This window comes from Caloenas nicobarica, chromosome 3, assembly GCF_036013445.1.
Source record: "Caloenas nicobarica isolate bCalNic1 chromosome 3, bCalNic1.hap1, whole genome shotgun sequence".
NCBI lineage: Eukaryota > Metazoa > Chordata > Aves > Columbiformes > Columbidae > Caloenas > Caloenas nicobarica.
In genome coordinates this window covers 1,089,365-1,116,514 of record NC_088247.1, presented here as the reverse complement: position 1 = coordinate 1,116,514, position 27,150 = coordinate 1,089,365, and the positions used below count along the sequence as shown (strand labels likewise).

The following is a 27,150-nucleotide window of genomic DNA, read 5'->3' as shown; positions in this document are numbered from 1 at the left end:
AGCGGCGTTGCAGGAACTGAGCAGCAAAAGCCTCCGACCACCCCACGGGTGCAGTCCAGCTGGTTACACGTTCTCCAGACCGCGGCTCCGTTGCCACCAGCCTGTCTTGGCAGCACAAACACTCACGTCACACACTGCCGATGGCTGCTGGGGAAGCTGCAGAGGAACGTAATTCTCCACGTTGGTCAGACAAAGGCTTTTGCTCAACAGCAAAGCCAACGGCAAGAGCAGTTGCTGTCCCGGCGGGGAGCTGGAGGAAAGCTCCCCAGGTCCAGGCACCTGTGTAGGAGCCCCAGCACATGAAGTATAGCTCATAAACCCTTAGACACACGGTGTGAACTGTGGGGGTGTCCTGTGCAGGGACAGGAGTTGGACTCCATGATCCTGGTGGGTCTCTTCCAACTCAGGATGTTCTGGGATTCTATGATTCTGTCCCACAGCCCTTTCTTTAAGTGCGACAAGTACTCTCTGCAGGAAAACTATTGTTTTGCCAGTGTCACTTATCTTTGCTCTTCGTCTGGCTCTTGGTCTTAATCTTGGCCGTACGACTGCTCGCTGCAGGAAGGTTTTTCTATTTTGCTCTAAGGCACAGCAGAGGTAAATATTTACAGCAAGAAGGGAAGAGGATTCTGAATTTATATTGAAGCAAGGGAATTTCTGAGCAATGGCAGGAGTAGCACACCTTATTTCACTCATCTTTGGGAGCAGCTAGATATAGTTTTCTTAATGTGGCTTGAGGTCATAGTCATTATAACAATATTTTGTGGACAGGCTTGTATTATGTTTTTCTAAAATGCAAAGCAGTTGTGATTCTTCACATCGACTTGGCCTAAACCTTCTCCAGTTCATCAAGCGCTTCCTGCTTTGTAATTCTCTGCCACGACGCAGGGATTTCTCCTGTGCCATGAAAATTCTTTTTGTGTTGTTCTTCTATCTCTGTCCTGAAATGACACACAAACCATTTCCAGTATGCTTGCACGGATGGATTGGGAGGAATGCTCCAAGAGGAAAAAGGACGTCCTGCATCCCAGTATCTCTTGTAGGGGATCCATGTGTCTACAACAATCCTGAATCGACAGTCACTTGCAACACTATTAGAACAAGTATCAATGGCCGGATTGTCTGTATGATGCCACCACCATCCCTTCAAACCTTCTGGACGATGGTAGACAACCCGATGGTCTCCATCGTGATTCGGCATGGTGTTTGTGCAAACCGCCCCACAGAAGGGACACTGCTCCCAGCACCCTGCAAACTGCTCAGCCAGGATCGTGTGGGGCTGCCTTTCAAACCGGCTCATATCAGTTCTAACAAACTCTTCCCTGAGCTGATCGTTCAGAGGAGCCAGTGCTTCTGCCATGGCATTATTCAGGAACTCTATGTCTGTTACCTCCTGATGCTCAATGCCCTTCAGGTCCCTTCTGGGCAAGCTCAGCACCTCTCCAAGTGCCCTGCAAAATTCATCCAGCCAAAGAGAGGTTTGGTCTTTTCTGTCTTTTCTGTCTTTGACAACATTGGTTGACGCAGAAACAGCTGACTGGATGCTCTCATAGCAGCGAGTAAGGGAGTCATCTAAAAACTTCTCCAGCCTCCTGTTCTTGTCTAAACAGTAGGTCTCAACATGTGTCTTAATGTAACTGTGGAAAAAGTCTCTTGGGAAATAAAGGTATGCTTGAAATTCTCAAACTTTTCTTCTTCTGCCAGGTATCTCAGGATGCAAACTTCCAGAGAGGATCTATTGCCATTGAAATCTGGGATTGTACCCTTCATGTCTCGAGCTATGGCCAGAGCTGTCCTCTCATAGACCGCCTGGCGAAGAGCTGGGCCAATCTTTTCACACAGGAAAGCAGCAAATGTTGTGACAGAAGTGGCTCCTTGGCAGGAAATCTGGAAACATGTGAGGAAATCTTCTTTCTTGCTCTCCAGGTAGACGGCTGGATCGTTTGCTCTTTGGAACGCTTCGTGCATGGCTTTAAACCTTCCTGCTGCCATTCTGCACAGATACAGTGATAAATCTATTCGGTAATCTTTATTAAAACTGTATTTTGCATAGCTATGGACAGAGTCCATGCCTTTCTCTACTGCACGCAGTATTTTATGAATAAAACTCGGACATTAATCCCTTTTCTCCTTTTCCTTTTTCTCAATATTTGCCTGCACACGCGCTATGATGTTATCTGTAATGCGGTGTATGCTGTTCTCATCAGCATTATCCAAACTCACAGTCCGGAGTCCTCTCTATTTTTTTTTCTTAGCGACATGTTTCTCCAAGTCAACAGAAAACTTTGGATGTTTGGGAAATTTCCTGATTCGTTCATGGAGGTGAGGCTCCTTAAAGCGATCTAGAAGGACATTTTCTATTTCCACATCGATATCAACCTGTTCTGGAGGGGGAGTAGCAGAGGAGACTTCAGCAATCCACTTTGCCCATAGAGACATGAAGTTGTCTCTCAGTTCTCTCTCACTCAGGCTCTTGCCTTTCAGATGCAGAGCCAACTGCCTGCTCCTTGACAGGAGCTCGTTTTCATATTCTGACCTCCTTTCCTCCAGTTTACCCTGGCTCTTCTTCAGTTCTATAAGGTGCTGACACTTCTTTCTAGTCTCAAGAAGAAGAGATTCTTTTAGGTCTTTCAGCTTCAGTTCCGTGTTGCCTTTCCACTGGACCAGAATCTCACAGTCTCTGTCTTCACTGAAAAACTTTTCCATGTCTTTAGTAATGGCATCACTTGTCTCTTGCACTTGATTTTCAAGGTGTTCTCTGCCGACCTCCTGCAAGTCCCCGTTCCGAATTTTATTGTCCAGCTTCATTTGCAGGTCTAAGAAGTGACTCCTCAGCTGCCAGGCCCACTGACTAAATGCGGTTTCCAGTTTCTTGTAGGCAGCAATCTCCACTGAATTCTTGAAGCTGAAAAGAAAGTTTTCGTTCAGCAAAGCATTCCAGAGGTCACTAATTCGAACTTTCAAGCCCGAGAGCCTCAAAATGCTGCCCTGTGCCTCCTTCTCGGCTGCTTGGAGAATTTTGCTCTTTAATTCCTGCACGTTCTGGCTGTAGGTGGGATTGGGTGCTGCCATTGGGGGGTTTCCTTCCCACAGGTGGGCAAAGTAATGGATGTGGGTGTTCACGTCAAAGCGGATGACATCGCTGAAGGAGGAGACATCACAGAATTCCTGCTGGGCAGCTGTCTGGGTCATTTCATCCAGCTTTTCCTGCAGATGTCTTTGTCCTTCCATGTTCTGCTCCCTGGCAGTTATTTCTCCCACATTTTGGTGCACAAACAGGCAGCCTGGAGAAAGTTCTACTTGCTTCATCCTCAGAAAAGCCTGCACAGCAATCTGAAGGACATCTTGCATTTCTGAAGGATTTTCTCCAAAGATATTGATCAGAGTCATGTTGCCGATGCCAATGACAAAGGTGGCCAGCTCGTTGTCATGATTGAGGGACTGTTTATTGGCCCCCTCTATGGCACGGAGTCCCTCCGTGTCAACAACAAGCATGTAATCAAAGCCCAAATCCTGTTGCAGCGCCTTGTCCAATTTAATTAGCTGCATGAACGCTCCCCGGGTGCATCTCCCTGCACTGACGTTAAACTGAAGACCAAACATGGCATTCAACAGGGTTGACTTCCCTGTGCTCTGGATGCCAAGCACTGAAAGAACAAATACTCGTTTGTCCCCCAGCTTCTCAATTAATCTGTCAAAGATTGCTCCGACCCATCGTAATGGTACGTAAGAAGCATCACCATCCATCAGCTCGATGGGATACCCGGAAACCATCAGATCAGCTGCAATTTCAGGTAGTTTGACAACATATTTATCCTTTGAGTTCATTGATTCCAGAGCTTCATAAATCTGCCCGACCTCTCTCAAAATATGCTCAAGGCCAATGGATGAATCATTAATTTTAGTGGAGAGGGCCTCTAAATCTCTCTCCAACTGTTGTTTCAGATCATTTTTTTCATTGCTCTTCTTTATCGCCAGGACTTGAGACCATAACTGATGATATTGTCTCTTCAGGTCGTCAAGGCGATCGGAGGACAGCTCATCCATAAAGACCTTCATCCACTGCAGGAAGTATTTCTTGGTATCTGCTGGCTGTGACTGGAGAAAGACAAGGACTGATTTCATCAGAAGATTGAGGGGGAATGCTTTCTCTAGTTGCTTTCTTCTTATCGACAACTTCTTTGATTCAATTTGGCTCCGATGATGCTCTATGCTCTTGTTCCCCTCTTCCTGCAAGCGAGTGAGTTCTTTGTCACTTTTGCACCACTCATACCACAGTTTTCCTTGAAGAGGGAGTAGCCGGGACTTGATCTCAAACAACCGTTCTTTCTTCAGAAGCTTCACCAGCGCCATTGCCTCTTCTTTGGCTGTCACACACGCCTCTGCATCTTCATCGACCAAGAACCCACGCTTGCGAGCTTTGTCCAGGCAGGCGTGGAGGCTGAAAAGTGTGTTAGACCCTGCCAGGAGATCCCTGATTGTTCTCGTCAGCTCACCTATTAAGTCGGTTTCATTTCTGTTCTTGATACCAATTCTTATGTTCTGGCTAGATCGGCCAGCTGCAACATTCTCCTTTTCAGTGAAAAGACAAACCAAAGGCCTTTGCGACTGCCACAGCTCACGTAAAATTTTCATCCCTTTCTTGTCACTCTGATCAGACTCAGATACGAGAGCCACGGTCACAGCAGATATCTCCTGTAAAAACTGTAGCTGTTCTTCGTGATCCCTTGCGTCTCCATGCAGGTTACAGAAAGCAACACAGCGGTCAAAGCTGTCATCATCACTACCCCAGGGACAGTACCAGGAGATCTCCACAACACCTTTCATCAGCAAACAGGCTTTGGTGCTGCCTTTGCAATGTCGGTGGAAAAAAGTGTCGTGTTTTTGTTTGTTCAGCAAAGCATTCAGGATCTGAGACTTGGAAGAGCAGGGAGAACTGCCGATCCGTAGGAAGGACACGATGGGGGTCTCGGCCTGATAAATGAATTTGTCATTGTAACTGTTACTCCGGACCTGCTTTCCAAACTTCGTGACTTCTTTCCAGCTCCTTTTGATTTGGCTGAGGGACCAGAGGGGGAACTCTATCTGTGAAGTGCACGGGTTTGGGACCAGGAGGGGCAGTGCAAACTGGCAGAAGGCAAGCTTTGTTGCAATGTACTGTCTCATGAAATCATCAGCGCAATGGAAAATGGCCATCTGGAGGTCCATGGGGTGCACGTGACTCTCTCTACTGGCAGATTCAGGGGCTTCTCTCTCCAAATCCATGAAAAAGTCATCAAAGGAATCCAAGGGTTCATGCTCTTGCTCTGCGGGTTTTGGCACGGGTGTGAGTCCTGGGTCGCTCTCATCCTTGCAAGTCAGGTACCTCACCCGATAATCCACAGTTAATAGCTTTTGTAAGAAGTAAAATGGTAGTTCATTGTCCTTGCTGGGCTGGCTGTCATGTAAAGATGTCTTGTATATGACATGGAAATCTTCTGTCCCCATTTTTCTTGGATAGCGACTTTCTAGTCCAAGGCGCTTAAGTAAGCGGAGGAACTCTTGGTTTGCAATGGCTTGATTTCCTCCAGATTCGCTGCTGTCTGACTTGGATTTGGACTGACTAGAAGGCTCTATTCTCTGAAAAATGTCTTCCATGTCTTTGGTTATATTCTGTTTCTTCAGATCGTCACATGTGTCTTCCACGCGCCCGTCGATGAAGGAACGCAAGTCCCTTTCCAGCATCTCCCAATCTTTGCATGAACTGTGCTTTTCAAGGAGAGTTTTTACCTCTGTGGTCCATAAGGTTTTCATGTGATCTTCCATGAAAACTAGACGCTCAGTCTTCTCCTCAGGGGACACCCCTTTGTAGTTGGGTGTTACAGTCAGGCCCGTCAGCAGCAGGAAGGCCTGAGCTCTGTAAACATCCTGCTCCTTCAGACTCAGATACTCTTTCTGCCCATTTTCCATTTCATTTATCATGAAGTTCAGTTCTGGATATCCAAGGAGGGGCTGAAAAGTGCCCCTTTCCACCTGGTATCCTGTGCTGGTTGTAATTAAGAGCACCAACACTTCCATGTCTTTCTGTGCCCTGTCCCGGAGAAACTGGAGTAAGGAATAAACAGCTAGGCTTGCAGTCACGGTGGCTTTTATCTTGGCTTCATGAATGGCAGATGCAGAGGTTTCTGGCGCGTAGGTGACTTGCTGGATGTGGTCCTTCATTTGCAGCAGTGTCTTGGTGAGATCTTCAGGCTCAGACACACTGGCAGTTTCAGGAAGCGTGTGCTCGGTATGGAAGATCCATTGCATAATGACGGAAGACTTGGGGAAGTCCTTGACAGAATAGCTGTGAGGATCCAGGAGGCACCGCAACAGAGACTTGATGTAGATGGTGTTTTCTGGAGGTGACTTCTGGCAAAACTGAACAGTATTCAGCAGGAACTCCTGCAGCGCTTTGTCTGACAGGCACACGTTGATCCAGACACTGTGGCTTTTGGTTTTTTCGTTCAGACTCCGTTTGAAATCTATCAGCATGAGCAGTTTGCTTTCATCCCCCGTCACCTCCCAGGCCTTCACGTGCTCCATGAACGCTCTGGCCTCGTCCACCGCACTGACCAGTTCCTCCCCAAACATGGTGCCGACACGGAGATTCGTCAGCGCTTCGTACGCGGCCCTGAGGCTGCTGCTCACTTGATAGCTGGACTTAAAATCACTGCTGTGATTGGACAGGATTATATCCCACACCGGGATGAGCTGAAACCCTCGGTTGATAACAGACCAGGTTCTGTTGTTACTTTCAAGTCCCGCTTTCCACTGAGCAAGAGAATCCGTCTCAGATGGGCCCCCTGTGTTGGTCACATAGAGCTGAACATCTGTCTGGACATTTCCTCTGTCTCTTCCCTCACAAGAAGCCTGTGAGCTGGATTTTGAGACACCCACACTGCCACCGAAGGTGCCGTAACTGGCCCCAACGTAGGAATCGAGTGCTTCAGATACTTGTTGCTTCATCTCTTCCCGATGCTCAGCTCTGAATCCTTCCGTAGATGCTTTCCACCAGAATATTCCCCCAAAGTGGAGGGGACCCTGGTTTACGTGGGACCCAAACCTCTCGAAGAAGCTCCCACACCTGCTCTTCAGCATGTCGGGCCGGTCCGCTTCCTCAGTGATGCTCAAAAGATGCTCGAAGTTTTGCAGCTCCCGCAGCGCCCCATCCGAGAGGTGAAGCTGATGCTTTTGGAAGTAGCAGGAGGCCAGAGGGATGTACTGGTACTTGGTTTTGCAAATGTAGCTCTGCTCAGAGTGGGACTGATGGGTGTCCTCCGACTGTGAGGACTTTCTGTGATCTGCACCCGTTTCAAAATTAAACCCCCAGAATCTACCCTTGGCAGAAACGCTGAAGCTGAACCCCAGCTGCTCCATGGACTTGGTGAAAGCGGCTTCTGCTGCAGAGGAGGAGAATTCCTTCCTCTCAAGCAGCGACCCTTGCTCCGGACCAGCGAGCTTGAATCCACTGGGAACCCTGATGAGCTGCTCTCGCTTTGCCAGCACATCTGCAGCTCTGCTGGTTTTGTAAATTCCCTGCAGGGCCAGTCCCCCCGACGCCCGCATCAGGACCTCCACGTCCGAGATGTTCTCAGCCCTGCCCACTGACGACTCCTGCTGCTCCAGCTGCCTCTGGATGTTCCCCAGCACCTCCATCATTGACTTCTCCGGTGGGGCCCAGTACTCTTTGGGAATCTCCATGGCTTTCCACAGAGCCTCCTCTTTCTGTCTTAGAGCGTCCTTGCTGTGGCTGCGGCTGGCGTGCATTTCTTTCAGCTCCTTCAGGAGCAGCTTGGCCGCTTCTTGTCTCTCCTTCATCATCTCCAAGCGCTTCTTCTGCAGCTCCTCAGAAGCTGCTTTTTTGTCTGTTAGTTCCAGGAGTTTTTCGAGTGCCTTTGCTTCCCAGGGGTACCGCAATTTGCTCTCCAACATAAGGTAGTCTTCATATTGCAGATGTTTCAGGGCTTCTCTGGAGTTCACTCCCAGTATCTCCGACAGTTTGGGCAGCCAGTATCCAGCATCCAGTCCTTCCTTCTCACATGCTTCTGCCAGCAGTTTCTTAGCAAGACGTGCCTTTTCCTCATCTTTGTGTGTGTCCTCCTGTGAAGCCATGGCTGTGGAAGAGGAAAACAGACTGTCTTTAAGGTATGTTACGAGAGGCCATGGCCTCTTACAAGAGGGCTCTCCAGCTGCAGGCCCAGGGGATTCCTCCTACCCGGCTGCTGGAGCCCAGCCGGGGGCACCCCAAGACCTGGGGGTCCCCATCCCCAGACTATGCATGTTCCTGCTGCTTTCCCATTTGCAGGTTCAACCCGTAATGGAGCTGAGTGTGTATCCCAGAGACAACACACGCACACACAGACTTGGCCACACAATGTGTCATGGGCAAGGTGCCGCCTTCAGCAGCCCCCACACGTACCCAGCAGGACTCATGAATACGTGGGTCCAGACAGCCGGAGCAGCCCTGGAGCCCTCGAGCACCAGCACAGCCCCTCTGCCCACCCCACGGCCCTGCCTGCATCGCGCACCCTCTCACCAGCCCCACGGGTCTCCTCCTGGCTGGCTGGCCCAGCTTGCTGCTGGCCAGCAGAGCCACACGCTCACGCACTCGTCTCACGGGCACCCCACACTCGCAGGACACACTGCCCCGAACACCCGGCCCCGGGCACACGGGCTGTGCCCTGCGGTCCCGTTCCCGCTGCCGGCGCGGAGCTCCTCACTCACCTCACTCACGCCCGTTCCCCCAGGAGCGGGTTCTCAGGACACACATCGTTCCCACCCCGGCGGATGGGAAAAATCCAAGTTGTCCCTGTCCAGAGCTGTGCCTGGAGCATCCTCTTGGCCCCTCATCTGTGACTGGAGACTTCGGTTCTTTGACCTTGTCTGCTGATGCTCTCACTCTACATGTGCCTTTACTCCTTTTTTTTGTATTATAATACAAACCTACTAGTTGTCTCTGTCTCAATTCAGATGGATACTGAAGAGATTCCTTCAGTGCACAAAGCCTTCCCATGCATTCAGCTCTTGTCCCATCAACAACACGAGACTCTTACTCAGCCTTTCCAACACTGATATTGAGCCAGGGGGCTTGAGACCCTTTCAGAGAGAGCCTTTAGTTTCAGCTTTTCCTTAAAAGCCATCGAAGATTTAGGCAATAACTCCAGGGCTGTGGGGTCTGACTCACCTCACCTCACGGCAGATACTCCGTTTGGTCAGGCGCTTGACTTTCCAGCGCACACAGGCAGCCAAGGTCCCCAGCTCAGCTGGCACAGCGCACCGTCACCTGGCAGGCCTGGGGGACACGGCTGGGGTCTTCAGGAGAAGATGGGGACCACCTCAAGAACTCGGGAGGAAAAACAGCAGGAGGGAAAGGCCCAAAATCCTAAAGGAGAAGACCAGAGAGTCAGGAGGTGGCTGTTGCAGAACAAGGTTAATCAAATGAACTCTTACATTGTATTTGATTCCTTTAGCTCTGTTCCTTCTCACATGAGTAGGCAAACTGAGCATGATTGGCCGGGCTTGCTGGAATTCCAGGCAGCACGTTGTGAACCTGTCATGACCTGGTCACTTGGTGATGGAAGCGTGAAGACCAGGACCTGCAGATAGAGAGGAAACCCTGTCAGCAGAGGCTGCAAACCATCAAGGTAAGAACAGTAAAAAAGCTGCAGAGAAACAGAATCTAAAAAGAAACACAGAAGCCCCAGACCCAGAATTACCCTTGGACCAAAAGGTGCATGGACAGTGCATGAAGGACACGTGAAAAGCAGGTGCAGAGATTGTGCGGGTTGAAAAGCCCAAACCTCCTTTGCCTTGGGGTCCTTCCCCTTGACAGGCACCCAGTCCAACTGTTTCTTGGTTGTACCGTTCCATTTATTTTTTATCATCTTTGGATTAAATTACTTTTTTAAGCACAGACAACTGAGACTCTGCTACAGGAAACCTGGGGTGAAAGGCATTTCTTTAACAATGACGACCCATCCATGGGGAGGATTCACTCCAGGGAGCAGTGGAGGCCACCCCTTCTCCACCAGTGATGATTCCCAGCCAGCAAGGACTCATCAGAGCCTTTCTGGGGTGCTCACCAGATGAGGGTTTCACCTGGGACCTTGTGCTGGTTTGCGCTAGGACAGAGTTAATTTTTGTCTTAGTAGCTGGTGCAGTGAGGTGGTTTGGATTTAGGAGGAGAATAATCTTGATAACACCACGATGTTTTAGTCTCTGCTGAGCAGGGCTCACACAGAGTCAAGGCCTTTCCTGCTCCTCACATCACCCCACCAGCAAACAGGTACACAAGAAGCTGGGAGGGGACACAGCTGGGACAGCTGACCCCGGCTGACCCCAAATGACCCAACGGATATTCCACACCATGTGACGTCATGCTCAGCATGTCAACTAGGAGAAAGCTGGTGGGCTCATTTCTCAGGGAAGGGTTGGGCATCAATCAGTGGGTGGTGAGCGATTGCATTGTGCATCACTTGTTCTGTACGTTATATATTAATATTGTTACCATCATTATTACTTTCTCCTTCTTTCTCTCCTTTTAAACTGTCTTTATCTCAATCCACAAGATTTACCCTTTTGTGCCCAATTCTCTCCCCCATCTCATGCAGGAAGGAGAGCAAGGGAACGGCCACGTGGTGTTGAGCTGCCTGTAGGGTTAAACCGGAATATTCTAAACCCACATACCCATTGTGTACATTAGCCCAGGGACAGAGGCAAAGTACGAATCTCCTGATGCAGAGTCTCTTCTGCACACAGCTAAAGATACCCAGGAGCAAATCAGGACAGGGCTGAACGCTTGTGCACCACAGAGCAGCCACCAGCAAGCGAGGGACCATGGCCCACACCGGCTTTCTCAAGGGGAGAATCACAGAATCCTTTTGGTTGGAAAAGACCCTCAAGATCATCAAGTCCAACCATTAACCTCACACTGCCAAGTCAACCACTAATCCATGTCCCTGAGAACCTCATGTCCGTCTGTCCAACCCCTCCCCCTCCAGGGATGGTGACTCCAGCACTGCCCTGGGCAGCCTGTTCCAATGCCCCACAGCCCTTTGGGGAAGAAATTGTTCCCCACATCCAACCTCAACCTCCCCTGGCGCAACTCGAGGCCGTTTCCTCTGCTCCTGGCGCTTGTTCCTGGGGAGCAGAGCCCGACCCCCCCTGGCTCCAAGCTCCTTTCAGGCAGGTCAGAGATCAGAAGGTCTCCCCTCAGCTCCTGTTCTCCAGCTGAACCCCCAGCCCCCTCAGCCGCTCCCATCACCCTTGTGCTCCAGCCCCTCACCAGCTCCATTCCCTTCTCTCAACTCGCTCCAGCACCTCAAGGCCTTTCTTGGCGTGAGGGGCCCCGAACTGTACCCAGGATTGGACGTTTGGCCTCCCCAGTGCCCAGCACAGGACGGTCACTGCCCTGGGCCTGCTGGCCACACCAGTGCTGGCACAAAGAAGCAGCTGTGGAAGGATGGAGAGCAGGCTGAAGGATGCAGAGCCGGCTGATCTGTGAGAGCAGAGCCTGGACACCAGCTCCAGGCAGGAGGACTCAGGCTGCCCAGTTAATGTCTGGGCTCTGCACTCAGGCTCAGGCTGCCCAGGCAAAGTTTGGGGGAACAGCACTGACAATGGCGCAGCACGTGCCCCATCCCACCACTGGCCAGATCATCTGCTGCTGTGGGTGAAGCTGCAGCCCCCAGAGAGAGGGGGAGAAGCACCACGGGGGGTTAGTCCCCACCAGCGACTAGGCCCCCACCAGCAGCTCGTGCACTCCTGCCAGTGGGACAGGGGAGAGAAGTGGAAAAGCAAAAGCAAGAAACACTCCTGGGTCGGAACAAGGAGAGCTGAGGAAGCAGCAAAGGCTGCGCACGCTCACAAAGCAAAGTAGGGTGTTTGTTCCCCACTGCCCATGGTCGGGCAGGTGTCCAGCCGCTCCCTGGGAAGCAGAGCCCCAGCGCGGGACGGCTGCTTGGGAAGGGAAACGCCGCAGCCACCAGCAGCTCCCCTTCCTCCTCCTCCAGCACAACGCTGCTCGTTACCCCAGTGCTGCCACGCTCTCTAACGAGCGGCACAGCAGAGACACCACCCAAGCTGCCCGCGCTGCCAGCCCGAGGACGGCACCCCAGCACCCACTGCTTCTGCACCCCCGTTAACGCTGACAGAGAGCACGCCACAGAAGAGGTTTTTGCCAATGATGTTCCCCAAACTATCCGTTCAGCTCCCGAGCCCACGGGCTGCCGTCCCACCTGCCCTTGGCCCTGAGTCTCGCTCGGACACGTCCCAGCCCCGGCCCTGTCTCCAGAGCGGGGAAGCAAATGGCAGCAGGGTGCAGGAGCGTGCAGAGCTCCCGGCCCCCGGCACGGCTGGGCTTCAGGCCGGCGCACCCTCCCAGTTCAGCCCCCGCAGCACACACTGCTGCCCACAGCTCCTCAAACGGGACGGCGAGCAAAGGCTGCTTCCTCCAGCCACACTCACAGCACAGACCACCCACCTCCTGCCCAAAACCCCTTTTGTCCTTCCCTGGCATCTCTCAATCGACAGGAAAACATGTGAACTACAAAGCAGAAGACAAATGAGACCCCTGCTCTGTGCTGATCCCCGGCTCCCCCTCCCACAGCTCATCCCCGAGTCCTACCGTCTCCCTCGGGTGCTCGGCAGCTCTCAGGCTGATACCAGCCCCAACCCTCTTTTATAGCCCCCAGTCTCTTGGGTAGGTCATGGTTTCCTGTCAATAGATGCAGCAAGAAGAGCTCCAGTCTTCCTGGGAATCACACCATTGGCCAGGGCAGTGTATGAGTATCAATATCTATGATTTTATGGTTATATGATTCTACGAAAGTGAAAACTGCAAGTTGCTGGGGCTTAGCCAGGCAGGTCAGAAGGCAGCAGCACCTCCAGGCGCCCCACAACAGACTCCCAAATGCTGCCCTGGGCTCTGCATAGGGGTGCCCACTGCACCCATCCAGCACTGGTAGGGTGCTGGCAAAGCTGCTGCCCATGACTGGGGAGAAAGGCAGCAGGGGCTGGGCAGCACTTAGAGGTCTCAGCTGGGAACACTCCCAACCTGCTCATCACACCCCCAAATCAGCGAGTCACAGAATGGCTTCGGTTGGGAAGGGACCATTAAAGCTCCCCCAGTGCCCCCCTGCCATGGGCAGGGACATCTGCACCAGCTCAGGTTGCTCAGAGCCCCATCCAGCCTGGCCTGGGATGTCTCCAGGGATGCTTCAGCCACCACCTCTCTGGCCAACCTGGGCCAGGCTCTCACCACCCTCAGCACAAACAATTTCTTCCTCATGTCTGGCCTGAATCTCCCTCCTTGAGTTTCAAACCATCACCCCTTGTCCTGTCACTACAGGAGCAGAGGGGCAGAATCCCCCTCAAACCTGCTGCTCGCTCTGCTGGGGATGCAGCCCAGGACACGGGTGGTTTTTGGGCTGCCAGCACACATGGCCGGGTCATGGCCATTCTCTCACCCCAGCACCCAAGTCCTTCTCCTGGGGGCTGCTCTCCACCCCTCTAGTCTACCAGTCCATGGGGCTGCATCCTCCTGCTGCCCCACAAGAGATGCTCCAGACCTGCAGGTACCTGTCCCAGGGGCTCTGGGAGCACTGAGAGCACCCACCTGGCTGGTTCCTGACAAGAAGGCACCTCTCAGCTCCCTCCATCCTTGGGAAGGGTTTGGAGGATAAACTCTTGACCTGAGATGAGAGAAATGAGGGGTTTTACCTGAAAGCACATGAACCTGAGGAGCAGTTTCAGTTCCGTGGACTACCTGAGCCTTCTCCAAGAAAGGCTGTGATTTCTGGGGAACACAGTGACAGCTGAGCCAAGCACCAGCCAGGAGAAACAATCACAATGATCTTTGAACCTGCCCAGAGTCTGTGCAAGGAGCAGCAGCCCGGGAGAGCAGACGGCAAACTGCTGCTTGTCTGTTCACAAGGTCATGGCTCTAGACCCACAGCCTTCCCCATCCAAAATTAACAGAGATGGGGGCACTGCGATTAGTTTCTCCCTTCGCTTTTGATTCCCTCCCCTAGTCGGGGTGGGGTGGGGAGTGAGTGAGCAGCTATCATGGTTATATCGCTAGCTCAGGTTAAACCATGGAAGTAAAAACTCTTGATCTGAAAAGACAGTATTGAGGGGTTTTGCCTGGAAGCACGTCAGCCTGAGGAGCAGTTTCAGTTCTGAGCCTTCTCCAAGAAGGGCTGTGATTTCTGGGAAACACAGTGACAGCTGAGCCAAGCACCAGCCAGGAGAAACAATCAAAATGATCTTTGAACCTGCCCAGAGACTCTGCAAGGAGCAGCAGCCCGGGAGAGCAGAGGGCAAACTGCTGTTTGTCTGTCCACAAGGTCACATCTGCAGACCCATGGCCTCCCCCGTCCAGAGTTCACAGGGATGGGGGGTCATTACCATCACGAGGGGGCTCTGGAAGCCTTCCTGTAAATGTGTGTTGGCCTTTTCTCTGGCCCAGGGGCAGTCAGCCAGGGCCTTGTTATTTGATGGAATGGCACAAGGGGAGCCCTGTCAACACCCCAAGGCAGGAGGAGGAACAAGGGGAACAAGTTGCTGGAGAGCAGCTCTGCAGAGAGGGATCTGGGATTCCTGGTCATCGGCAAATTGAACATGACCCACCAGTGCCCCTGGAGCCAAGAGGGACCCGTGTCCTGGTGCACCCAGCACAGCACGGCCAGCCGGGCAGGGAGGGGATGGTCCCGCTCTGCTCTGCGCTGGGGCGGCCTCCCCTGGAGCATTCACTGTGTGCAGGGCTGGGGACACAGGAGAAAAGGAGATAAAGCTACTGGAGAGTGTCCAGAAGAGCCTATGAAGCTGGTGAAGGGTTTTGAGGCGAAGCCGTGTGAGGAGCGGCTGAAGTCCCTGGGTTTGTTCAGCTGGAGCAGAGCAGACTGAGGGCAGAGCTCATGGGGCTGCAGCTTCAGCAGGGGAGCAGGAGGGGCAGGGCTGAGCTCTTCTCTCTGTGACAGGGACAGAACCCAGGGAACGGCAGAAGATGTGCCAGGGAGGGTCAGCCGGACATGAGGAAAAGGTTCTTCACCCAGAGGTGCTGGACACTGGAACAGGCTCCCCAGGGAGGTGTCACGGCCCCAACCTGACCGTGTTCAAGAAGAGACTGGACAACGTCCTCAGACACACGGTGTGACCTGTGGGGTGTCCTGTGCAGGGACAGGAGTTGGGCTCCATGATCCTGTGGGTCCTTCCAGCTCAGGACACTCTATGACCCACCACCCGCCTGACACCTCAGTCTGGACCTGAGACCCCCAACTCGCCCGCTGGTCCAGCTGGAAGTTTGCTGGTGGGTTCCACACACGCCCCACGCCCCCCGGTTTGGGGGACACAGACACTCGCTCCCCCCCAGCAGCCGGGACCAGCACGTGGGCTGTGACCCACGGTCCTGCCCCAGCTGCCGGTGCTCAGCCCGGCACCCGCCTCCCTCAGCGCTGCCCAGGGAGCTCACGGGCAGGAGAACATCCCCAGCCCGGGGGTGAAGAGCCCACTCGCTCCAGTGGCTGCACTGGGATCCCCCTCACTCCAGTGGCTGCACTGGGACCCCCCTCACTCCAGTAGCTGCACTGGGACCCCCCTCACTCCAGTGGCTGCACTGGGACCCCCCTCACTCCAGTGGCTGCACTGGGACCCCCCTCACTCCAGCAGCTGCACTGGGACCCCCCTCACTCCAGCAGCTGCACTGGGACCCCCCTCACTCCAGCAGCTCACACCACAGGCCAGGGGCACCCAGAGCCCCAGTCTGACTCCAGTACCTGCCCCAAACCCACTCACACACCCACAGGCCTCACCGGTCCCTGGCCCTCAGCCCTTGCAGCTCACACTCACAACACCCAGGTTTGGTTCCTGCCCTTGTCTCCATGGACGCTTTGTCGGGATCCTTGGGTTTGGTTCCCCTTTTTCCCTCAGTTTCCCAGCTGACCAGCTCCCCGCTCAGATAACCTCGCTGGAATAAACCTTCTCAGCCTCCCACCCACCATCAGTGGGACTGACCAGGCTGGGTTCCCACCACCGCCTCCCTTCTCATTTGTGGGGCAGATCTGCCTAACTCCCTGTTCTTGTTTGTGGCTTCCTCCCCTTCTTATTATCCCTTGAGACGCTGAAGAAGGTCCTGGAGCAGACACCCTGAAAGGAGCAGACGCTCCTTCCACACACCTTTCCACAGACCACGGCCCAGCTGCCACCTGCCTGTCTTCACAGCCCAGACGCTGAAGTCACACACAACCGGGGCTCACCTGAAAACAGAGGACACAGAGACCAGCCCTGTCCAGCTCGACTACTTTATGAGCAAAGACTACGGGGGATTACACTGAACCACCACTTTGGGCAGCTCTCCAGGAGGGCTCGGGCCTTGGCTTTGCAGCGGCGTTGCAGGAACTGAGCAGCAAAAGCCTCCGACCACCCCACGGGTGCAGTCCAGCTGGTTACACGTTCTCCAGACCGCGGCTCCGTTGCCACCAGCCTGTCTTGGCAGCACAAACACTCACGTCACACACTGCCGATGGCTGCTGGGGAAGCTGCAGAGGAACGTAATTCTCCACGTTGGTCAGACAAAGGCTTTTGCTCAACAGCAAAGCCAACGGCAAGAGCAGTTGCTGTCCCGGCGGGGAGCTGGAGGAAAGCTCCCCAGGTCCAGGCACCTGTGTAGGAACCCCAGCACATGAAGTGTAGCTCATAAACCCTTAGACACACGGTGTGAACTGTGGGGGTGTCCTGTGCAGGGACAGGAGTTGGACTCCATGATCCTGGTGGGTCTCTTCCAACTCAGGACGTTCTGGGATTCTATGATTCTGTCCCACAGCCCTTTCTTTAAGTGCGACAAGTACTCACTGCAGGAAAACTATTGTTTTGCTGTGTCACTTATTTTCTCGCAGCAGCTGATAAAACTGGTACTTTCTAATGCTGCCTTTGCTCTTCGTCTGGCTCTTGGTCTTAATCTTGGCCATACGACTGCTCGCTGCAGGAAGGTTTTCCTCTTTTGCTCTAAGGCACAGCGGAGGTAAATATTTACGGCAAGAAGGGAAGAGGATTCTGAATTTATATTGAAGCAAGGGAATTTCTGAGCAACGGCAGGAGTAGCATTATTTCACTCATCTTTGGGAGCAGCTAGATAAAGTTTTCTTAATGTGGCTTGAGGTCATAGTCATTATAACAGTATATTGTGGACAGGCTTGTACTAGGTTCTTCTAAAATACAAAGCAGCTGTGGTTCTTCATATCGACTTGGCCTTAACCTTCTCCGGTTCATCAAGCGCTTCCTGCTTTGTAATTCTCTGCCACAACTCAGGGATTTCTCCTTTTCCATGAAATTTCTTTTTGTATTGTTCTTCTATCTCTGTCCTGAAATGACACACAAACCATTTCCAGTATGCTTGCACGGATGGATCGGGAGGAATGCTCCAAGAGGAATAAGGACGTCCTGCATCCCGGTATCTCTTGTAGGGGGTCCATTTGTGTCCATCGGTGCTAAATGAACAGTCACTTGCAACACTACTAGAACAAATATCAATGGACAGATTGTCTGTATGATGCCACCACCATCCCTTCAAACCTTCTGGACGATGGTAGACAACCTGATGGTCTCCATCGTGATTCGGCATGGTGTTTGTGCAAACCGCCCCACAGAAGGGACACTGCTCCCAGCACCCTGCAAACTGCTCAGCCAGGATCGTGTGGGGCTGCCTTTCAAACCGGCTCATATCAGCTCTAGCAAACTCTTCCCTGAGCTGATCGTTCAGAGGAGCCAGTGCTTCTGCCATGGCATTATTCAGGAACTCTATGTCTGTTACCTCCTGATGCTCAATGCCCTTCAGGTCCCTTCTGGGCAAGCTCAGCACTGCTCCAAGTGCCCTGCAAAATTCATCCAGCCAAAGAGAGATTTGGTCTTTTCTGTCTTTTCTGTCTTTGACAACATTGGTTGACGCAGAAACAGCTGACTGGATGCTCTCATAGCAGTGAGTAAGGGAGTCATCTAAAAACTTCTCCAGCCTCCTGTTCTTGTCTAAACAGTAGGTCTCAACACGTGTCTTAATGTAACTCTGGAAAAAGTCTCTTGGGAAACGAAGGTACTCCTTGAACTTCTCAAACTTTTCTTCTTCTGCCAGGTATCTCAGGATGCAAACTTCCAGAGAGGATCTATTGCCATTGAAATCTGGGATTGTACCCTTCATGTCTCGAGCTATGGCCAGAGCTGTCCTCTCATAGACCGCCTCGCGAAGAGCTGGGCCAATCTTTTCACACAGGAAAGCAGCAAATGTTGTGACAGAAGTGGCTCCTTGGCAGGAAACCTGGAAACATGTGAAGAAATCTTCTTTCTTGCTCTCCAGGTAGACGGCTGGATCGTTTGCTCTTTGGAACGCTTCGTGCATGGCTTTAAACCTTCCTGCTGCCATTCTGCACAGATACAGTGATAAATCTATTCTGTAATCTTTATTAAAACTGTATTTTGCATAGCTATGGACAGAGTCCATGCCTTTCTCTACTGCACGCAGTATTTTATGAATAGAACTCGGACATTAATCCCTTTTCTCCTTTTCCTTTTTCTCAATGTTTGCCAGCACACGTGCTATGATGTTATCTGTAATGCGGTGTATGCTGTTCTCATCAGTATTATCCAAACTCACAGTCCGGAGTCCTCTCTATTTTTTTTTCTTAGCGACATGTTTCTCCAAGTCAACAGAAAACTTTGGATGTTTGGGAAATTTCCTGATTCGTTCATGGAGGTGAGGCTCCTTAAAGCGATCTAGAAGGACATTTTCTATTTCCACATCGATATCAACCTGTTCTGGAGGGGGAGTAGCAGAGGAGACTTCAGCAATCCACTTTGCCCATAGAGACATGAAGTTGTCTCTCAGTTCTCTCTCACTCAGGCTCTTGCCTTTCAGATGCAGAGCCAACTGCCTGCTCCTTGACAGGAGCTCGTTTTCATATTCTGACCTCCTTTCCTCCAGTTTACCCTGGCTCTTCTTTAGTTCTATAAGGTTCTGACACTTCTTTCTAGTCTCAAGAAGAAGAGATTCTTTTAGGTCTTTCAGCTTCAGTTCCGTGTTGCCTTTCCACTGGACCAGAATCTCACAGTCTCTGTCTTCACTGAAAAACTTTTCCATGTCTTTAGTAATGGCATCACTTGTCTCTTGCACTTGATTTTCAAGGTGTTCTCTGCCGACCTCCTGCAAGTCCCCGTTCCGAATTTTATTGTCCAGCTTCATTTGCAGGTCTAAGAAGTGACTCCTCAGCTGCCAGGCCCACTGACTAAATGTGGTTTCCAGTTTCTTGTAGGCAGCAATCTCCACTGAATTCTTGAAGCTGAAAACAAAGTTTTCGTTCAGCAAAGCATTCCAGAGGTCACTAATTCGAACTTTCAAGCCCGAGAGCCTCAAAATGCTGCCCTGTGCCTCCTTCTCGGCTGCTTGGAGAATTTTGCTCTTTAATTCCTGCACGTTCTGGCTGTAGGTGGGATTGGGTGGTGCCATTGGGGGGTTTCCTTCCCACAGGTGGGCAAAGTAATGGATGTGGGTGTTCACGTCAAAGCGGATGACATCGCTGAAGGAGGAGACATCACAGAATTCCTGCTGGGCAGCTGTCTGGGTCATTTCATCCAGCTTTTCCTGCAGACGTCTTTGTCCTTCCATGTTCTGCTCCCTGGCAGTTATTTCTCCCACATTTTGGTGCACAAACAGGCAGCCTGGAGAAAGTTCTACTTGCTTCATCCTCAGAAAAGCCTGCACAGCAATCTGAAGGACATCTTGCATTTCTGAAGGATTTTCTCCAAAGATATTGATCAGAGTCATGTTGCCGATGCCAATGACAAAGGTGGCCAGCTCGTTGTTGTGATTGAGGGACTGTTTATTGGCCCCCTCTATGGCACGGAGTCCCTCCGTGTCAACAACAAGCATGTAATCAAAGCCCAAATCCTGTTGCAGCGCCTTGTCCAATTTAATTAGCTGCATGAACGCTCCCCGGGTGCATCTCCCTGCACTGACGTTAAACTGAAGACCAAACATGGCATTCAACAGGGTTGACTTCCCTGTGCTCTGGATGCCAAGCACTGAAAGAACAAATACTCGTTTGTCCCCCAGCTTCTCAATTAATCTGTCAAAGATTGCTCCGACCCATCGTAATGGTACGTAAGAAGCATCACCATCCATCAGCTCGATGGGATACCCGGAAACCATCAGATCAGCTGCAATTTCAGGTAGTTTGACAACATATTTATCCTTTGAGTTCATTGATTCCAGAGCTTCATAAATCTGCCCGACCTCTCTCAAAATATGCTCAAGGCCAATGGATGAATCATTAATTTTAGTGGAGAGGGCCTCTAAATCTCTCTCCAACTGTTGTTTCAGATCATTTTTTTCATTGCTCTTCTTTATCGCCAGGACTTGAGACCATAACTGGTGGTATTGTCTCTTCAGGTCGTCAAGGCGATCGGAGGACAGCTCATCCATAAAGACCTTCATCCACTGCAGGAAGTATTTCTTGGTATCTGCTGGCTGTGACTGGAGAAAGACAAGGACTGATTTCATCAGAAGATTGAGGGGGAATGCTTTCTCTAGTTGCTTTCTTCTTATCGACAACTTCTTTGATTCAATTTGGCTCCGATGATGCTCTATGCTCTTGTTCCCCTCTTCCTGCAAGCGAGTGAGTTCTTTGTCACTTTTGCACCACTGGTACCACAGTTTTCCTTGAAGAGGGAGTAGCCGGGACTTGATCTCAAACAACCGTTCTTTCTTCAGAAGCTTCACCAGCGCCATTGCCTCTTCTTTGGCTGTCACACACGCCTCTGCATCTTCATCGACCAAGAACCCACGCTTGCGAGCTTTGTCCAGGCAGGCGTGGAGGCTGAAAAGTGTGTTAGACCCTGCCAGGAGATCCCTGATTGTTCTCGTCAGCTCACCTATTAAGTCGGTTTCATTTCTGTTCTTGATACCAATTCTTATGTTCTGGCTAGATCGGCCAGCTGCAACATTCTCCTTTTCAGTGAAAAGACAAACCAAAGGCCTTTGCGACTGCCACAGCTCACGTAAAATTTTCATCCCTTTCTTGTCACTCTGATCAGACTCAGATACGAGAGCCACGGTCACAGCAGATATCTCCTGTAAAAACTGTAGCTGTTCTTCGTGATCCCTTGCGTCTCCATGCAGGTTACAGAAAGCAACACAGCGGTCAAAGCTGTCATCATCACTACCCCAGGGACAGTACCAGGAGATCTCCACAACACCTTTCATCAGCAAACAGGCTTTGGTGCTGCCTTTGCAATGTCGGTGGAAAAAAGTGTCGTGTTTTTGTTTGTTCAGCAAAGCATTCAGGATCTGAGACTTGGAAGAGCAGGGAGAACTGCCGATCCGTAGGAAGGACACGATGGGGGTCTCGGCCTGATAAATGAATTTGTCATTGTAACTGTTACTCCGGACCTGCTTTCCAAACTTCGTGACTTCTTTCCAGCTCCTTTTGATTTGGCTGAGGGACCAGAGGGGGAACTCTATCTGTGAAGTGCACGGGTTTGGGACCAGGAGGGGCAGTGCAAACTGGCAGAAGGCAAGCTTTGTTGCAATGTACTGTCTCATGAAATCATCAGCGCAATGGAAAATGGCCATCTGGAGGTCCATGGGGTGCACGTGACTCTCTCTACTGGCAGATTCAGGGGCTTCTCTCTCCAAATCCATGAAAAAGTCATCAAAGGAATCCAAGGGTTCATGCTCTTGCTCTGCGGGTTTTGGCACGGGTGTGAGTCCTGGGTCGCTCTCATCCTTGCAAGTCAGGTACCTCACCCGATAATCCACAGTTAATAGCTTTTGTAAGAAGTAAAATGGTAGTTCATTGTCCTTGCTGGGCTGGCTGTCATGTAAAGATGTCTTGTATATGACATGGAAATCTTCTGTCCCCATTTTTCTTGGATAGCGACTTTCTAGTCCAAGGCGCTTAAGTAAGCGGAGGAACTCTTGGTTTGCAATGGCTTGATTTCCTCCGGATTCGCTGCTGTCTGACTTGGATTTGGACTGACTAGAAGGCTCTATTCTCTGAAAAATGTCTTCCATGTCTTTGGTTATATTCTGTTTCTTCAGATCGTCACATGTGTCTTCCACGCGCCCGTCGATGAAGGAACGCAAGTCCCTTTCCAGCATCTCCCAGTCTTTGCATGAACTGTGCTTTTCAAGGAGAGTTTTTACCTCTGTGGTCCATAAGGTTTTCATGTGATCTTCCATGAAAACTAGACGCTCAGTCTTCTCCTCAGGGGACACCCCTTTGTAGTTGGGTGTTACAGTCAGGCCCGTCAGCAGCAGGAAGGCCTGAGCTCTGTAAACATCCTGCTCCTTCAGACTCAGATACTCTTTCTGCCCATTTTCCATTTCATTTATCATGAAGTTCAGTTCTGGATATCCAAGGAGGGGCTGAAAAGTGCCCCTTTCCACCTGGTATCCTGTGCTGGTTGTAATTAAGAGCACCAATACTTCCATGTCTTTCTGTGCCCTGTCCCAGAGAAACTGGAGTAAGGAATAAACAGCTAGGCTTGCAGTCACGGTGGCTTTTATCTTGGCTTCATGAATGGCAGATGCAGAGGTTTCTGGCGCGTAGGTGACTTGCTGGATGTGGTCCTTCATTTGCAGCAGTGTCTTGGTGAGATCTTCAGGCTCAGACACACTGGCAGTTTCAGGAAGCGTGTGCTCGGTATGGAAGATCCATTGCATAATGACGGAAGACTTGGGGAAGTCCTTGACAGAATAGCTGTGAGGATCCAGGAGGCACCTCAACAGAGACTTGATGTAGATGGTGTTTTCTGGAGGTGACTTCTGGCAAAACTGAACAGTATTCAGCAGGAACTCCTGCAGCGCTTTGTCCGACAGGCACACGTTGATCCAGACACTGTGGCTTTTGGTTTTTTCGTTCAGACTCCGTTTGAAATCTATCAGCATGAGCAGTTTGCTTTCATCCCCCGTCACCTCCCAGGCCTTCACGTGCTCCATGAACGCTCTGGCCTCGTCCACCGCACTGACCAGTTCCTCCCCAAACATGGTGCCGACACGGAGATTCGTCAGCGCTTCGTACGCGGCCCTGAGGCTGCTGCTCACTTGATAGCTGGACTTAAAATCACTGCTGTGATTGGACAGGACTATATCCCACACCGGGATGAGCTGAAACCCTCGGTTGATAACAGACCAGGTTCTGTTGTTACTTTCAAGTCCCGCTTTCCACTGAGCAAGAGAATCTGTCTCTGATGGGCCCCCTGTGTTGGTCACATACAGCTGAACATCTGTCTGGACATTTCCTCTGTCTCTTCCCTCACAAGAAGCCTGTGAGCTGGATTTTGAGACACCCACACTGCCACCGAAGGTGCCGTAACTGGCCCCAACGTAGGAATCGAGTGCTTCAGATACTTGTTGCTTCATCTCTTCCCGATGCTCAGCTCTGAATCCTTCCGTAGATGCTTTCCACCAGAATATTCCCCCAAAGTGGAGGGGACCCTGGTTTACGTGGGACCCAAACCTCTCGAAGAAGCTCCCACACCTGCTCTTCAGCATGTCGGGCCGGTCCGCTTCCTCAGTGATGCTCAAAAGATGCTCGAAGTTTTGCAGCTCCCGCAGCGCCCCATCCGAGAGGTGAAGCTGATGCTTTTGGAAGTAGCAGGAGGCCAGAGGGATGTACTGGTACTTGGTTTTGCAAATGTAGCTCTGCTCAGAGTGGGACTGATGGGTGTCCTCCGACTGTGAGGACTTTCTGTGATCTGCACCCGTTTCAAAATTAAACCCCCAGAATCTACCCTTGGCAGAAACGCTGAAGCTGAACCCCAGCTGCTCCATGGACTTGGTGAAAGCGGCTTCTGCTGCAGAGGAGGAGAATTCCTTCCTCTCAAGCAGCGACCCTTGCTCCGGACCAGCGAGCTTGAATCCACTGGGAACCCTGATGAGCTGCTCTCGCTTTGCCAGCACATCTGCAGCTCTGCTGGTTTTGTAAATTCCCTGCAGGGCCAGTCCCCCCGACGCCCGCATCAGGACCTCCACGTCCGAGATGTTCTCAGCCCTGCCCACTGACGACTCCTGCTGCTCCAGCTGCCTCTGGATGTTCCCCAGCACCTCCATCATTGACTTCTCCGGTGGGGCCCAGTACTCTTTGGGAATCTCCATGGCTTTCCACAGAGCCTCCTCTTTCTGTCTTAGAGCGTCCTTGCTGTGGCTGCGGCTGGCGTGCATTTCTTTCAGCTCCTTCAGGAGCAGCTTGGCCGCTTCTTGTCTCTCCTTCATCATCTCCAAGCGCTTCTTCTGCAGCTCCTCAGAAGCTGCTTTTTTGTCTGTTAGTTCCAGGAGTTTTTCGAGTGCCTTTGCTTCCCAGGGGTACCGCAATTTGCTCTCCAACATAAGGTAGTCTTCATATTGCAGATGTTTCAGGGCTTCTCTGGAGTTCACTCCCAGTATCTCCGACAGTTTGGGCAGCCAGTATCCAGCATCCAGTCCTTCCTTCTCACATGCTTCTGCCAGCAGTTTCTTAGCAAGACGTGCCTTTTCCTCATCTTTGTATGTGTCCTCCTGTGAAGCCATGGCTGTGGAAGAGGAAAACAGACTGTCTTTAAGGTATGTTACGAGAGGCCATGGCCTCTTACAAGAGGGCTCTCCAGCTGCAGGCCCAGGGGATTCCTCCTACCCGGCTGCTGGAGCCCAGCCAGGGGCACCCCAAGACCTGGGGGTCCCCATCCCCGGACTATGCATGTTCCTGCTGCTTTCCCATTTGCAGGTTCAACCCGTAATGGAGCTGAGTGTGTATCCCAGAGACAACACACGCACACACAGACTTGGCCACACAATGTGTCATGGGCAAGGTGCCGCCTTCAGCAGCCCCCACACGTACCCAGCAGGACTCATGAATACGTGGGTCCAGACAGCCGGAGCAGCCCTGGAGCCCTCGAGCACCAGCACAGCCCCTCTGCCCACCCCACGGCCCTGCCTGCATCGCGCACCCTCTCACCAGCCCCACGGGTCTCCTCCTGGCTGGCTGGCCCAGCTTGCTGCTGGCCAGCAGAGCCACACGCTCACGCACTCGTCTCACGGGCACCCCACACTCGCAGGACACACTGCCCCGAACACCCGGCCCCGGGCACACGGGCTGTGCCCTGCGGTCCCGTTCCCGCTGCCGGCGCGGAGCTCCTCACTCACCTCACTCACGCCCGTTCCCCCAGGAGTGGATTCTCAGGACACACATCGTTCCCATCCCGGCGGATGGGAAAAATCCAAGTTGTCCCTGTCCAGAGCTGTGCCTGGAGCATCCTCTTGGCCCCTCATCTGTGACTGGAGACTTTGGCTCTTTGACCTTGTCTGATGATGCTCTCACTCTACATGTGCCTTTACTCCTTTTTTTTGTATTATAATACAAACCTACTAGTTGTCTCTGTCTCAATTCAGATGGATACTGAAGAGATTCCTTCAGCGCACAAAGCCTTCCCGTGCATTCAGCTCTTGTCCCATCAACAACACGAGACTCTTACTCAGCCTTTCCAACACTGATATTGAGCCAGGGGGCTTGAGACCCTTTCAGAGAGAGCCTTTAGCGTCAGCTTTTCCTTAAAAGCCATCGAAGATTTAGGCAATAACTCCAGGGCTGTGGGGTCTGACTCACCTCACCTCACGGCAGATACTCCGTTTGCTCAGGCGCTTGACTTTCCAGCGCACACAGGCAGCCAAGGTCCCCAGCTCAGCTGGCACAGCGCACCGTCACCTGGCAGGCCTGGGGGACACGGCTGGGGTCTTCAGGAGAAGATGGGGACCACCTCAAGAACTCGGGAGGAAAAACAGCAGGAGGGAAAGGCCCAAAATCCTAAAGGAGAAGACCAGAGAGTCAGGAGGTGGCTGTTGCAGAACAAGGTTAATCAAATGAACTCTTACATTGTATTTGATTCCTTTAGCTCTGTTCCTTCTCACATGAGTAGGCAAACTGAGCATGATTGGCCGGGCTTGCTGGAATTCCAGGCAGCACGTTGTGAACCTGTCATGACCTGGTCACTTGGTGATGGAAGCGTGAAGACCAGGACCTGCAGATAGAGAGGAAACCCTGTCAGCAGAGGCTGCAAACCATCAAGGTAAGAACAGTAAAAAAGCTGCAGAGAAACAGAATCTAAAAAGAAACACAGAAGCCCCAGACCCAGAATTACCCTTGGACCAAAAGGTGCATGGACAGTGCATGAAGGACACGTGAAAAGCAGGTGCAGAGATTGTGCGGGTTGAAAAGCCCAAACCTCCTTTGCCTTGGGGTCCTTCCCCTTGACAGGCACCCAGTCCAACTGTTTCTTGGTTGTACCGTTCCATTTATTTTTTATCATCTTTGGATTAAATTACTTTTTTAAGCACAGACAACTGAGACTCTGCTACAGGAAACCTGGGGTGAAAGGCATTTCTTTAACAATGACGACCCATCCATGGGGAGGATTCACTCCAGGGAGCAGTGGAGGCCACCCCTTCTCCACCAGTGATGATTCCCAGCCAGCAAGGACTCATCAGAGCCTTTCTGGGGTGCTCACCAGATGAGGGTTTCACCTGGGACCTTGTGCTGGTTTGCGCTAGGACAGAGTTAATTTTTGTCTTAGTAGCTGGTGCAGTGAGGTGGTTTGGATTTAGGAGGAGAATAATCTTGATAACACCACGATGTTTTAGTCTCTGCTGAGCAGGGCTCACACAGAGTCAAGCCCTTTCCTGCTCCTCACATCACCCCACCAGCAAACAGGTACACAAGAAGCTGGGAGGGGACACAGCTGGGACAGCTGACCCCGGCTGACCCCAAATGACCCAACGGATATTCCACACCATGTGACGTCATGCTCAGCATGTCAACTAGGAGAAAGCTGGTGGGCTCATTTCTCAGGGAAGGGTTGGGCATCAATCAGTGGGTGGTGAGCGATTGCATTGTGCATCACTTGTTCTGTACGTTATATATTAATATTGTTACCATCATTATTACTTTCTCCTTCTTTCTCTCCTTTTAAACTGTCTTTATCTCAATCCACAAGATTTACCCTTTTGTGCCCAATTCTCTCCCCCATCTCATGCAGGAAGGAGAGCAAGGGAACGGCCACGTGGTGTTGAGCTGCCTGTAGGGTTAAACCGGAATATTCTAAACCCACATACCCATT

At 51.7% G+C, this 27,150-nt stretch overlaps 3 protein-coding genes and 1 pseudogene across 3 annotated transcripts; all 4 read right to left on the bottom strand.

The window, feature by feature from the left end:
- Positions 1-296: 296 nt before the first annotated feature.
- Positions 297-2,106, bottom strand: LOC135987242 (interferon-induced very large GTPase 1-like; annotated as a pseudogene).
- LOC135987241 (interferon-induced very large GTPase 1-like) lies at positions 2,019-9,313 on the bottom strand. The gene is made up of 2 exons (XM_065632016.1): positions 9,206-9,313; positions 2,019-8,135 (listed from the first exon to the last, which is right to left on the bottom strand). The coding sequence occupies exon 2, from the start codon at positions 8,131-8,133 to the stop codon at positions 2,239-2,241; it is 5,895 nt and encodes a 1,964-aa protein (XP_065488088.1). The 5' UTR covers positions 8,134-8,135; positions 9,206-9,313; the 3' UTR covers positions 2,019-2,238.
- Positions 9,314-16,317: 7,004 nt separating this feature from the next.
- LOC135987133 (interferon-induced very large GTPase 1-like) lies at positions 16,318-18,551 on the bottom strand. The gene has a single exon (XM_065631838.1). The coding sequence runs from the start codon at positions 18,506-18,508 to the stop codon at positions 17,252-17,254; it is 1,257 nt and encodes a 418-aa protein (XP_065487910.1). The 5' UTR covers positions 18,509-18,551; the 3' UTR covers positions 16,318-17,251.
- A 17-nt stretch (positions 18,552-18,568) lies between these two features.
- LOC135987132 (interferon-induced very large GTPase 1-like) lies at positions 18,569-25,841 on the bottom strand. The gene is made up of 2 exons (XM_065631837.1): positions 25,644-25,841; positions 18,569-24,573 (listed from the first exon to the last, which is right to left on the bottom strand). Exon 2 carries the CDS (start codon positions 24,569-24,571, stop codon positions 18,677-18,679), a length of 5,895 nt encoding a protein of 1,964 aa, XP_065487909.1. The 5' UTR covers positions 24,572-24,573; positions 25,644-25,841; the 3' UTR covers positions 18,569-18,676.
- Positions 25,842-27,150: the final 1,309 nt, after the last annotated feature.